General features: G+C 37.3%; 1 protein-coding gene across 1 annotated transcript; it reads right to left on the reverse strand.

Annotated features, from left to right (window-relative positions):
• Positions 1–322: 322 nt before the first annotated feature.
• LOC137715339 (myosin-17) lies at positions 323–13,300 on the reverse strand. The gene is made up of 39 exons (XM_068454632.2): positions 12,934–13,300; positions 11,274–11,402; positions 10,936–11,079; positions 10,687–10,832; positions 10,437–10,593; positions 10,248–10,306; positions 9,697–9,856; positions 9,427–9,576; positions 9,217–9,353; positions 8,978–9,124; positions 8,715–8,816; positions 8,585–8,642; positions 8,387–8,488; positions 8,175–8,212; positions 7,827–7,953; positions 7,572–7,742; positions 7,039–7,170; positions 6,807–6,916; positions 6,635–6,695; positions 6,018–6,195; positions 5,689–5,894; positions 5,433–5,552; positions 5,249–5,347; positions 4,919–5,140; positions 4,305–4,444; positions 3,625–3,742; positions 3,484–3,534; positions 3,298–3,378; positions 3,040–3,210; positions 2,759–2,914; positions 2,443–2,649; positions 2,097–2,234; positions 1,933–2,003; positions 1,723–1,822; positions 1,558–1,614; positions 1,412–1,468; positions 1,231–1,311; positions 1,030–1,112; positions 323–926 (listed from the first exon to the last, which is right to left on the reverse strand). The coding sequence occupies exons 1-39, from the start codon at positions 12,934–12,936 to the stop codon at positions 803–805; spliced, it is 4,593 nt and encodes a 1,530-aa protein (XP_068310733.1). The 5' UTR covers positions 12,937–13,300; the 3' UTR covers positions 323–802.
• Between the last annotated feature and the right edge of the window lie 385 nt (positions 13,301–13,685).

Below are 13,685 nucleotides of genomic sequence, written 5' to 3' on the forward strand. Positions count from 1 at the left end.
TCAAAACAATGTGGCCCGTTAAAATCCATATAATCAAATAGCCTCAAATCCAAATATCAAATCGACGCGGGATGATTGGTAATTGCTCATTCCAACTCCCCCATTAAAATATTATACTACAGTAAAATGTTATTCCTCCTCCCATTATAATTAAGAGGTCTTAAGTTCGAATTTCGTAAAAAACAAGTCCATAACCAATCTATTCACCGCACCCCTTCAGTGTCTATTTTGTTGCATAAAAAAATATACAGAGCTTTTGAGTTCTTACAAGTCATGTTAAAATAACGAATAATTGAAATGAATTTCGAAGAAAAGACGGGTATCAAACAAAATAAAAGTCCAATACATTTATATTCTGTAATCTTGTTAATACACCGGCTTCCATCTAGTATTACAAGTAATAAAACCGAAACATTACACCACTTAATTACAAATTGCTTCCACAAACAACAAATGATGGCCTACAAATCCACTCAAAAAACGGGCAGACGACCTTAAACCCAACAAACAAGAAGCTACCGGGCGCCGATGCCCGTTTCCAGGCACGTCGTCACATAAATTGTGACACGGCAACCTACGAAAAATACCCTCGTGTTGACAAAACTTGAGGGAAAGAATGAACTGACTCAGCCATCAAAACCAAGATTGATAGCATGAGCAGATAAAACAAGCACTGTACACAAAAGGATGACGATTACAATGAAACTGTATGCACAGGTTTCAGCATATCAATGGACTCGCTATGTGTCTTTCGATATAACCATGAAACCTGATTAGAGTTGAGAGACCATGATCACGAACATCAGTCAGACCGAGGGAGTAAGAAGCCAAACCCAGAGTTTTCACGAATCAACGGTGGAGGTTCAATGTCGGTTATGTCTACTTGTTGCATTGACTTTGAGATGTCGTCCACCGAGAATGGTATGCTGCATAAAAATTCATACAACATAAGCAAAAAGATAAAAAAACTCCAGATGGATAACCAAACACAAAATACCACTGTAATTTAGGGATAACGAATATCAGTACCTTGAGTCGTCATCTAACAGGAAAGAGCTGCTCACAGCATTGTTGGAGTCCTCAGTCATTAGAACTCTCATGCTTGAAATAACCTGCATCGTTGGGGAAGAATTTCAGAATACCAAAAGCGAGGACACAAGTTAAAAGTTACGTACTTTATAAAATACTAGACAGAGTACAGTATTTTGGTGCCATTTGAGGTCAACTTACATCTGACGAAACACTGTGTGTACCGTACTTGTCATCCCAGTACATTGTACTGATCCTGTATAACTGCTGTATGCTAAGCACCTGACGAAGAAACGAGCAATAACATCAGAATGAAGGAAACATGCACGGAAAAGAAAAAGGTCCAACGTAAAAATGAGTGACTCGAAGAAGAGGCACGCACCGGGCACAGTTCTTTTGTTATTTCATTCAAGGTCTTCTTTGGTTTCTGATGTATAACCTGAAATTTTCAGAAAATCAGTCAGCAAATTGTGCAATAGTGAGAATTACCATTTGCTGCAATTTAAAGACCATAGAAACGAATTTTACAAGGAATCCAACAGCCTGCCTAATATGCTTCAGTTCATCCCAAGCTGAGCCTGCGTACTGTTGACAAAGAAGGTTCAATGAAAAGACATGAGAGTGTCAACAAAAAAAGGATAAAAACATGAAAGAATGCATAAAATATAGTTCCAAGCGTTGCATGGTTCTTACTTCCTCGCCTGCCCCGTAGCACCACTGTTCTAATTCCGCCAAACCCGCTTTTACATACTCCCCATTACTGAATGAACAACACTCGCGCCGCAAAAGAAGACTGCAGAGAATGATTAAATTAAATGCCACAAGGCCTTTAAACAAAGTGGTGGGTGGAAAAAGGGGTGGGGGACGAAGGCCACAGAGAGGAAGAGGACTGATAGGATCTACCTATTGAATAGCTGGACATTGATGAATGAAAATATCTGAGTGAACACCTTGCGCACCAAGAAGGGAGGCACCTGCAAATATGCCAAACAATACAAGAATAAAGTACTGTTCACAAGAAAAGTAATTACAAATCTTTACGCTCTATGGGGAACTACAGAACTCACATAATTTGCTTTCATTGTCTTCAAACAACTGTCCAAGCTTTTCACAATGCTTTGCCAATGAGCAATTAAAGCTTGCTGTGCGACAGCATTAGCTTGGGCACGTCCTTTCACTAAACTTGCCCGTGATGTCCTGGGGGCCTGCATGGTACAAAAAAGAGAGAATCAATCAAATTTTTCTGTTGTCCAAGTTGGTATCTACAACGCCAACGCAAATTTTCAATTCACCTATTATTAGCAAATTCAGACACAATTCCTTCTTTTCTTTTCTTTCTTATCTTACATATGGCTATGGATTCTATAAACATCAGAAAACATGCTTTTGTTCACAGAAAAAGTTAACAGCCACCTGGATACAGAATCCAAGTAATGGTGATATCTCCTTCTTCAAATTGTCTCTTATCATTCCATATATCTTCTCAAGGAAGGCAGTAAGCTGCTGCTTAAACAATAATGCAGGATACTTGGCCTCTACTTGCCGTAAGTCATCCAGTCTACCAAGTCCTCGACCAGTAATAAATGAGAGCCCCCCACTTTGAGGAGAAGCCCGTAATCCCTATGAAGACAAGGGTGAAGATGAAGATTGGTAGAAAAACAAGGATAAATACAATATGAAACAACAAACTTCTTAAATTAGAAGATAAGTAAATGTAAATGCTTCGTACCTGAGACATCCTTCCAAAAAGAGATGCTGATGTCGTTCTCCGCCGTTGTGGTGTCAAGCTAGCTGCTCCACTTGCCTTAAGTGTGTGTTGGAGCAACAATAATAAAGTTGAGGTATTGGATAACCAATAAGCTAATACGTCATTATTATCCAGGACCTGCAGTACGTAAAACCACTTGTAACATGTTAAAGAGTATTCAAAACTTGTTCTGATATGTATTAAAGAAGGTACGTCAAAGTTTGGACTAACAGGCTTTGATTTTTAAAACCACCAAGAGTTACCTCTATGGCTGAAGCTATTGTTTGAATTACACGGTCGAAAATTCCAGTCCTTTCCACTTCAAAGGACCTCCAGTGAAGAAGACATTTGTATATGACACAAGCAGCAATTGGTCTTCCCCCGAAAAAACCCAAATCTTGTGATATGCATTTGACCAGCAAGTCCTGGTTCTCCTGAAAACAAGAGGATCACGGTAAACTAATTAGAAATGGAAAAAGAAAAACCAAGGCATCGGGGCATGCCAATAGCCACTTACTTACCAGCTGCTTTTCATTTAGAGATTTCTGTGGTTTTTCCTCTGACTCAGGTTCACGTGCATTTGGTAGGGCAAGAGTCATTTCCTGAAGCATATAGCAAACAGTAAGCAATACAAATAAAACAAATAGTTTCTTATCCCCTAGAGATTTGCAAAATGTTCATTCATAAAAGCAATGACATACACATACCGATGTGACCTTGGATTCTCCATTTAGATGATTCCCATTCTCTGATGTCCTCTGCGAATTTCAAGGAACACTTAACCAGTGAGCTTAAATGACAAAGCAAATAAATGCAGAATGAGTAATGATCCTAAATTCAATAGATACCTGAATAATCACCGTCTTTGATCTTGATGATAGAGATTTTCCAGTCGGTGACATAGTCAATGCTTGTTGACGAAGTACTTGATTTTCCGACTCTGTGTTAGAAAGTTTCTCCTCTAGCCTGATATGGAGAATAAATCAACTCCAATAAATATGACTTCACAGAAAAGCACTGTTATGCCACAGAGAGGGAGAAAGACAAAACAAAGGAGGGCACATTTCAAGACAAGAGAGGCAGAGGGAATAGTGTGTATCAAGATAAAAATTGATTGCAGGTTAAAGAGACTGATTCGTAAATGTAAAATTGAGTGAAGATTGGCATGAGGGTTAAGGAACTGTTCTGCCATCTAAGTTGAGCTCTTTTTACCATAATATTCTTCCAAATTATCTTTGGGACCTCTTTATATGCGTTTGTTCCCAAAAACATTTTCTATCTTTTTCCTTTTAAATCGGGTGAAAAATAAAAAACCTCACAAAAACGTGAGTAGTAATTTTAAAAGAGGCAGAGAGGAAAAATAAATGTAAAAGTGAGTGAAGGGTGGACAACGACCAATGAAATGTACTTGCATTTGAACCTGCTAGGCATGAAGGGAAAAGCTCGAGCAAGCCAGGTGCATGAAGCATAATCATTATTATAACATCCTAGAAACCTGACAATTCCATGATCACAAGTGTTTACAAACCTCTGTACAGATTCCTGAAGCTGATCCATTTTTCTGCATGAATCTTCAAATTGTTTGACCAGCTCTGCATTTCTAGCCTCAGCATCAATAGAAGCTTTCCTTGCCTCTTCCGCTGCCTGTCTTTCTGAGAGCAACAAGGCCTGTAGATTTCAATGCCTCTTTAAGTCAGCACATCACACGAGTTCAAATTTCAGGTCAAGCTTGGTCCTTCGGGTTTTATTTCTAGTTTAAGTTTTAAGGTTTGACCTTTTAACAAAGTATTGCACATGATATAACTAGAACAACTTTTAAGCAAAAGAACATAAGCTTAACAAAACTCAAGTAAAAAATACAGGCCAAATAGATCAGGCTTCAAGTTAACCCAGCCAGCTGGCAGTCCTAAACCTAAAATGCAAAACCAGTTGCATTTTAAATATGGCTGTCTGCATTACAGAGACATGACCTCCACTGAATACAGCAATCATCAGGATCAAGTTTCAACTATTATTTGTCTTGTTTCAGTTGAAAATGCATTTTTGTTATTGCTATGGTTATGCGTTAACTGCTAAATCCCACGGGAGAAGATAATTCATTGACAGATAGATAGCAATTATCATCCAAGTTAGAGTGCCCACCTTCAAACTCTCCACCTCAGCTGATAACGAGTCGATTTTTTCAGTGTCTTGAAGTATAACAGGAGTCTCCTTAATGACAGGAGGTGCTTCTTTAATAGCTTTCTCGAGTTCTTCTCGTTCTCTAATTGCTCTGGCATTTGCCTCTTGTATTTGTATTTGCATTGCATGCAAAGCTTCTTGCAACTTAGCAGTTTCTTGGGCTTTTTCCTCTTCTAAATCAGTCTGCAATTTAACTCATAATACATTAATTTAGGTGCTATTAAATGATTTAGTTTCTCTCACAAACCAACAACACCAACCATACTGGTATTAAACATAAACATATATTACCCTTAATCGCTTCTCAAGTTGTAAGCGCCATGTAAGTTCTTCCACACGCTTTTCTAGTTTGTCTTTAGCTTCTTTTAGGGCCCCCGTTTCTCTTGCAGCCTGAATAGATTTAAACCACAAGTAATTGGTATGATGCTTTACATCTTCCTACAGAAACAAATCATATTAAGGAGTGAATTCAAACCATTTTGAGATTTCTGAGCTCTCTCCGGGCAACCCTACGCCTCCACCCACACTGAGTATATAAAGCAGCTTTCTGGAGACTCCTATAATAAGAATACGCTACGTGGCCACGCAAACGAGTCTGGAAGCAATCAACAAGAATGATCGATCAATATTAATTTCTCTGAAACAAGATGCATGAACAAAAACATAGATGTTTCTAGATTTCCTTATGAAATTTCAAAACAACACAGTAAGAATATGAATGATAGTAGGACCTGGAGAAGAATCGCAGCCTTAGTTTGCTTTCTGAATCTGAATTCATTTCGAGCAGTCATTGCCCTCAACCCTGTCTGTATTGTGATTGCAGACAATCGTACTGTCAAGTAGGATTTCCTGGCAATGTATCGTTGGAAATCTTTCTGTATCTTGACAGCTGCTGCTTGTTGTCGCAGCTGCTCAAATATCTCACGAGCATATGTTCCTGATTATTTTTATAAAAACCAAGAATATAGTTATAATCTGGAATACCAATGGGTTGAAACAACCAATTAATATAATGTGAGCGAGGTCAAAGGATATTATTTAAATGACAATATGATGGTACCTCTCACATATGATTGCAATTGAATGGCAGCTTTGCGTAATGCAAAGAACTCTTTGCGTGCAACATATGTACGAATTTGCCTTTGTATAGTTCTGGCTGCATTTCCAAGTACCTCTGCTCTCCTTGCATCCAACTCAGCCATCTGACCAGCTCTTAGAAAGACCTTTGTCTTGCCTATCTGCCAAGGCGTTGAACAAAATGATTATCAGACAATAGGTACATAACTACATATACAAAATGCTTGGCAAAATATGAAAAATCAAGCGAAATATGCAGACAATAACGGCATACGTATAGAAAGTTCAAACAGGTTACACAAGCATCATCTAGATGATAGCACTAGGAACTAAGAAAAAGTGAACGCATTGCACAAAGCTATTAGCCTACTAGGGACAGCTGATGGGAATGGATAGTCAGGTTTCCCTGTCAACTCCTTTTAGGACAGGGATGTCAAGCCCACAACCTGGGTTGATGCAGTAATGACCTCATTTCAAGCTGGCATTGTTCAACGATAAGCTTGGGCACAAAATATAGGGTGTATAAGGGTCGTACTACCCAAGTCTGCTTAACTGACATAGCTAAGTAACATCATCATTGAAGATAAAAACTTGAATCACCTGATAACCAGTCAATCCCAGTTTATCCAGGATCATTTGACATGCAACCTTGTCCTCGCAGCTGTTCAGGCAAAAGTAAAAACAATTCAACAACATTTCTGATGAAAATGAAAGCTATAAATAAATAAAAATATATATCCATCTTTCACCTGGCGTAAAAATGTGTACTTACTTTCCTTCCAAAACTTCAGGAGCAAGAACACCAAAGCGGAGAAGAAACTCATAAAATGTACGTCGGGTAGGATATCCAGCGCAGCTGATCCTAATTGCCTCAAGAACACCCTGAAGCAAATAATAATTACTGGTATAAGCCACCCAGAAACACAGGAATTCCGATGATAATTTTTGCAGGTTATGCAGTAGAATTTAAGCACAAGAGGAATTTATAGGCAGCTCATACTCACACCACAGCGTAATTGTTGTATGATGTTAAAGTTCTCAAAAATGGCAGGCTTGAGGACACTGTTCGGCTTCACACATCTGATATAGTGAGGTTCTGTTGAATTCAAGGTCTCCATCAAAGATTGTAGTTGTAACTGCATTTTCAAGAAGATAATCTCAGTTGTTGCTCCATAATAAAAAGTTTTCAATAGTCTAACATGTTAAGAGACTTAGCCGAACATTAAATTTAATCTAAATGTGTTCTGTACAGACAATTCCATACATGGTGTCTTGCAACAGACTCAGTGCTCCATAAAGTGACTTAGAAAGTACATAGTGCTCAATAAATCAAACTTTTGGGTGTTATCTGAGACAATTTTGCAATGTGAAGGATAAGAATTCACTCCTGGTTTAGACTTATGGTGTTCCTCCCACTCCCTACCATAAATTTAAATCTAAAATGTCGTTACTAATTTGATAAAAATAAATAAATAAATAATAAAATAAACTATAATCCACACATAAGACGCTGTAGAGTACTAGATCCAAATAATACCTTGAAGCGTGATCCAATGGATGAAAACTTAGATGACTTGGATGATTCCTCTGGAAGTGGAGGAAATAGCCCTGCCACAAAAGAGCATTTGGAGGCTGCCAACAGATCCTGGTGCTCTGCAACCACATAATCTTTGTTTTTATCAAGGAACTGATCAGCCAGGTAAGTTACCTGAAAATGGTTGATGAACGTTTAGCAAAAATAACAATAATATATAGAGGTACTGGACATGCATAATGGCCCAAACATGTATACCTCCCCTGCATAGTGAGATATGGTAAAGCTAGTACGAGAAAGCTTCGGTTTGATAAAGCGCTTGTTTTTTGTAAATGTCTGGTATAACTTCTGAGCGAATGTTTCATGTGTGGATTTAGGAAACATACTGCAAAGCCACAAACAAACATGAGTCCAACCAAAAGAGAGAATTTAAACAATTCAGACTAGAGCGAGTTAACTAGAGCGCTTGAGTACAATTGTTCATAAAAATGAAAATTATAGGATAAAAAAACAAAAACCTAGAGCGAGTTAACTTCTAATGAAAATAAGAATTCAGAATCTATCAACTTTATCAAAATTTTGCAGGAGTAAAGATTATCTACATACCAGGCTTCATCTAAAAGTGCAATTATCCCTCCAGGTTTCTGGAAAGAGAAAAGAAAAAATAAAAGATTAATCAAAAACTCAAGTGAAATGGAATGTAAAAACCAGACTTCTATTATTCTTTCAGTTGAAGGACTTCCACATAATGAGTTTGTAATCATGTAAGTAGCCATTCCGGATAATAAACAAGAACACAGCAAGTAACAATCTGTCACCTTTTCAATCAGATCCAATACATCTTGGTTATCAACAAACTCAATGTAGCTCCAATTGATTTCTTGTTTTGTATATTCTTCCTGTTCCATCTTAAAGACATGCTGCAACATGCAATTACATAAAAGATTTTGATTAAGACTGAACCAAACTATTATCATTAAGATTAGGAAGTGAGAACTATGCCAAAAGTTTCCAACCTGATTGAAATGTTGTTGCAACTTCTCATTTGTGAAATTGATACAGAACTGCTCAAAACTATTGAAAAGGAAACTTATCAGCTGCAAGACCAGATCTTACATTGTAAACAATTTTTGAAGTTAAGTTTACCTATTGAACTTAAAGCTCTCAAACCCATAAATATCAAGAACGCCAATCAATGCCTTTGAGTTTGGATCTTGACCAATTGAGAAGTTAATTTTCTCCACAAGCCTGTTACATTAGAGCAAATTTAACGTAAGAACCAAACACAGTGGTTAGAATACATGCGTTTGATACTATATGACAACAAATGTTCACAGCTGAACATGAATGGAGTCAATGGACACAACAAACACGTACAAATAGAAAACACTGTAAGGAAGTTGCATTACCAGTCAAACAAACGTGAATAAACAGTTTTGGCTAAAGCATCTCTGCTAGCCAATGCAGAAACAGGGTCAAGAGTCCTTGTGATGATTTCTTCCGGTGTTACCATTACACGCTTAATGAGAGCATCTTCCAAACTCTTAGGATCACACCTACAATAATAATTGATGTGTCACAGTGTAATAAAAAAACTATAATATGAGATTCAAAATGCATCGATGCAGAAATGATAAAAGGAGCATACTTAAGCAACTCAGCTGTCGTATTCAGATGGAATCTAGACTTCTCATCCTTAATGACAGAAGAGTCAATTTCCTCTCCTTTTGCAAATTCAACATTGCCAAGATGCAGAATTGCAGCTACTACCATAAAGATTGCGTCCTGGAAAAGAAGATTATTATCGAACTGAATGTAACATCACACAATCTATCTTAGCACATATGAGAACACCGACCTGCTCTTCCTCACTCATCCCAACTATATCCATAGCCCTTCGGGTTGCAAGATATTCTTCACCGTCATCTATTCCATCCAGCTCATAACAACTGGATTGATTCAAGTAATGGAATTGTTTGGGGTCTCCCAACTTAAATTTATCTCTCTCCTGAAAGTATTTTAAGAAGCAACAATAAATTGCAACTAACCATCACACGTATAGCACATCAAAACACGTGACGATTGGTGAGGTGTGTGCAAACATTCAATGTCAAGTACATTTAAATACCTCAGGTGGTGAAGCACAAAGAAGGTAAAAGCAATGATAGTTTCTTTCAGGATCTGAGATTTGGCAAACTCGAGACCTTTCAAGCAAATAAGTCCTTATAGCTGCCCCTGAGATCCTCCCATTCTTGTCAAATTGAATCTCCACGAATTTACCAAACCGACTGCAATGTGCAAACAGAATAGACATTGAGAGAGTAAAATGTGAAAAGGGAAAGATGTACACGAAACTTCCTTGGCATCAGATGTTGTATAATTTATGTACCAAAATGATGCAGGCTTGAGTGGCTGACCAACACAGATTTTACCGAAACAGAATAAAGCATCCAGTCAGAATTTTTTTATCGTCTCAAGACAATCTCTCTTCCATTAGCAATAAAATACAGTACTGCTAGATATATATTATACTAATATCTTGCATTTCTTCTTGGACATTTTCCATCATTCATTTGACAGTTCAAATGGAAGATGTGGGAACCTAATTTACACTACAATCCATCTGGCCTTGGTGAAACCATGATTCGACTTTTCAAGCTCGGGAATGAAAATACTCACCTGGAGTTGTTGTTTCTGACAGTTTTAGCATTTCCAAATGCTTCAAGAACTGGGTTGGACTGTTAATAATCAACCAGAAAATTAATTCAGGTAACAATATTCCTCCCATTTGAACATATAAACAATAGTAAATTTTCAAAAGAATATAGAGGAACCACAATCTGAAGACAGAACACAGTTTCATCATACTTCTAGAACTTGCTGTTCAACTGTCCGCCCTTCTACACCAGATCGACCTCCAAGGTATGCAAGATATCGCATAAGCATCTTTGTCGTCTCTGTTTTACCAGCACCACTCTCTCCACTAACCAGAATTGAATTGCTTTTTCCCTCGTTGATCATTGCTCTGTCATATAAAATACTCATAAAAACATGACGGGAAGAAATGTGGGGGAACTGAGAACATAATATTACGCCTGACACCATTTATTTAAGTTACCTGTATGCAACATCTGCAATTGCAAAAACATGAGGGCTTAACTCCCCAAATTGGGCTCCTTTATATTGTTCCATCATATGTATGTCATACAAATGTGGTAACCTTTGAAACGGATTTACTGCAATCAAAATATTTCCAGTGTATGTCTGGAAAGATTTACAAGGACAATACAATACGACCGTTAAAAACTTTTCATTTCAACTTAAAAGTTCCTTGAGCACTACGAACATAGAAATCTTTGTATCTTACATATATTTCATTGAGTTCATATCTGGCTGCCAAATTATTCAGAACTCCTGGTTCATGCAAATATGAGAGCTTTGTCATGTCATCTACACCTCCAGGAGGAGCTTCAGTATCCTCAGGAAAGACTTTTGAGATATTTGAAACAACCTGCGACCAGATTCTCAGTTAGTGAACATTATAATACCTGGCATAAAGTATATCATGATTAGTTATACATCAAATTTCCACATTCAAATTTGATCATCTAAAAAACCAATTTCATTTGAAAAGAGAAGTTTCCAGTGTAACAAAAACATATTTCTCATAACAACATACGAGTAAATACATTAAGTATGGCTCACCGTTTTCCCATTTTTGGTACGTATGTGAACTTCTTCACCATTAATTCGGAAAACTTCTCCACCAATCCATGCTTCCTTTGGGTCTTCAACCCAGACATGAGAACCTACAATAATGTTAACTGGTGGAGCCTGCAAACACAACCACATTAGACAAGGAAAGATAAAATGAATACAAGAAATAATTACTGGCACACAACCTACAGATTTCCAAAACACAAGAAACTATTGTTCACAAACAGCATATCGATGAAAATGAAACATTAGTCAAGAAAACTATTTTCTCGCTCAAATTTAAGATTTTATAAAATGAAAGAAGTGTTTTAGTAACTACTCTCTATCACAATGGAATAAGGTAATAGGAATTCAATCCAAGAGTAGACCTTATACAAGTGAGTTTATCATTTATAGGTAGTTCGACTATAAATAACACCAACTATACAAAGTATTTCATCAACAATTGTTGAAATGCACCTTGAAAATTCAGCTCTAAAGCTGAATCAAAAAACACAATGGCTATAAAATTCTTTAGAAGACAAATTGTGAGTCAAAATTCATACTAATATCATATACTGGTGGCCGGCAAAATCCATAAAGAAATGTAACAGAGCCTGGACATAAATCCACAGCATGGTTGCGCTCATTGCATACCAGGATTATGAAGCACTTAAACAAAATTAAACAGTAAATCAAGAATAAAAAAATTGTTCACTGATTTCAAACCCACAGAAGACCATGACATAAAAGGAAACTAAAACAAGAAATACAACTATAAACCAGTAGACGACAGTTTACAATTACAGCAACATTGCTACAGATACCCTTCTAACATCTTCAACCTCCATTTCAATATTTGACTTAGTGTTGACTATGAAGCCACATCCAGAGTTGGTACAACTAACCACACTACTTCCGAAAGCTCCATTTCTGATATATATTGAGAGGCCATGAACAACTATTATGCATGAAAGTTGCCATGTCAATGAAGATCCTTTTAGTGCAAAATCCTTCTAGTATGACGGAGGCCAACCAAGTCCTTAGTAATTGACTGAAATGGACCACTATCCTCTCATTAATTTCAGAAACTACCTTGCCACATCATTCTGTATGGAATTAGATCCTTTTATATATGGTAAGTAAATTATTCCCTACCCAATATCTACTTCACATATCACGCGATTACGCATATGACTAAACTCAGTAGAATCTATCAAGTAAAATTGGATTGTTTGAACCACAATGCCTCTACTAGACAATCTTAACGCCATTAGCATCTAAATCCCAACAATAATCCGTTTCATCTCTTTTACTCGTTCCTCTTGTAGCAGCCATAGCTACCGATGCATATCGATGGAATTTGAATTTCGCAAACCCTTCTCGCATCACAACCAATAAAAGTTGACAAACAAAAAATTAATCATCTTTTGTGCCTGATTGTTGCAAATTTATTGTCTTTGCAATTCCTACATGACTTGAGCTACAAAACTAAAAACTATCCAATCAATCCGGAGCCTCGGCTAATCGAACTTCAGCTAATTAAGCTAACCAACAATTTCGCTAACCAAAAAACTAAATCAAAATTAAACTTGCATAATCAGACTTCAACTAAGCTAATCATATAAATCAAACTAATAAACCATTTCACATATTTCTTTCAAGTTACCATATCGATTTCACCGAACGATCTCCTCCGCTATGACATCCGACACGGAACCGAGCCAAACACCAACTGACTCGGCGAGTCAGATCGGAGCGAACCGGACCGCAAGCTTTGGACTTTCAGCCGCAATTCAGATAAACAAATTTGAATTGGCGCTGGAGAAGACGATAATGGGAAGCGAACAAAGCGGAAGAGAAAAATTTCGGCCCCTTTTTCGAACCTTTTTTTTCGATTTTGTTTTGTTTCTCTCTCTAGAAACTGAGGTATGGAAGATTGTATACGAAAAAGATTTGAAAGCTACTGTCTATGTCTCTCTCTTAGTTTTTGAGTCCTCTCTCTCCCTATACAAGTTTTTGAAGTTGTGTGCTCTGTTGTTGCTTGCTGCTGTGCGTTTCGGACAGTTGAGATTATTTTTCTTTTATTTTTCTTTTATTTTTACTGGTCTCGCAGCTGGGGTCCTAGGGAGAGAAAGTAGAGAGAGAAGGGAAGAAATGCTTCGTGAGCTCCACAAGCATTGGCTTTCGGCCCTACAACCGACAGATTAGAGCTATATTTTAGCGCAAAACAAATGAAAATCTATGTTTTGGGGTAGACATTTCTTGTTAATTACGGAAAAAAAAACCCTTCTTCATTTTAGATTTATTTTTTTCTTCCGACTCTGGTTAAACACTCATGTGCAGGCTCCAAAAGTATGTTAACGAACTGTTATTTGCATTGATTGTAACGTATATCGTTTAGACCACACAGGTCTGATA

This window comes from Pyrus communis, chromosome 15 (genome assembly GCF_041283825.1).
Source record: "Pyrus communis isolate YQ-2024b chromosome 15, ASM4128382v1, whole genome shotgun sequence".
NCBI lineage: Eukaryota > Viridiplantae > Streptophyta > Magnoliopsida > Rosales > Rosaceae > Pyrus > Pyrus communis.

Coding starts and splice junctions, on each gene's coding strand:
- LOC137715339 (XM_068454632.2), bottom strand. Junction 3,211..3,297: donor CTCTAAATGAAAAGCAGCTG/GTAAGTAAGTGG, acceptor TCTTGTTTTCAG/GAGAACCAGGACTTGCTGGT. Junction 927..1,029: donor CTGTTAGATGACGACTCAAG/GTACTGATATTC, acceptor ATTTTTATGCAG/CATACCATTCTCGGTGGACG.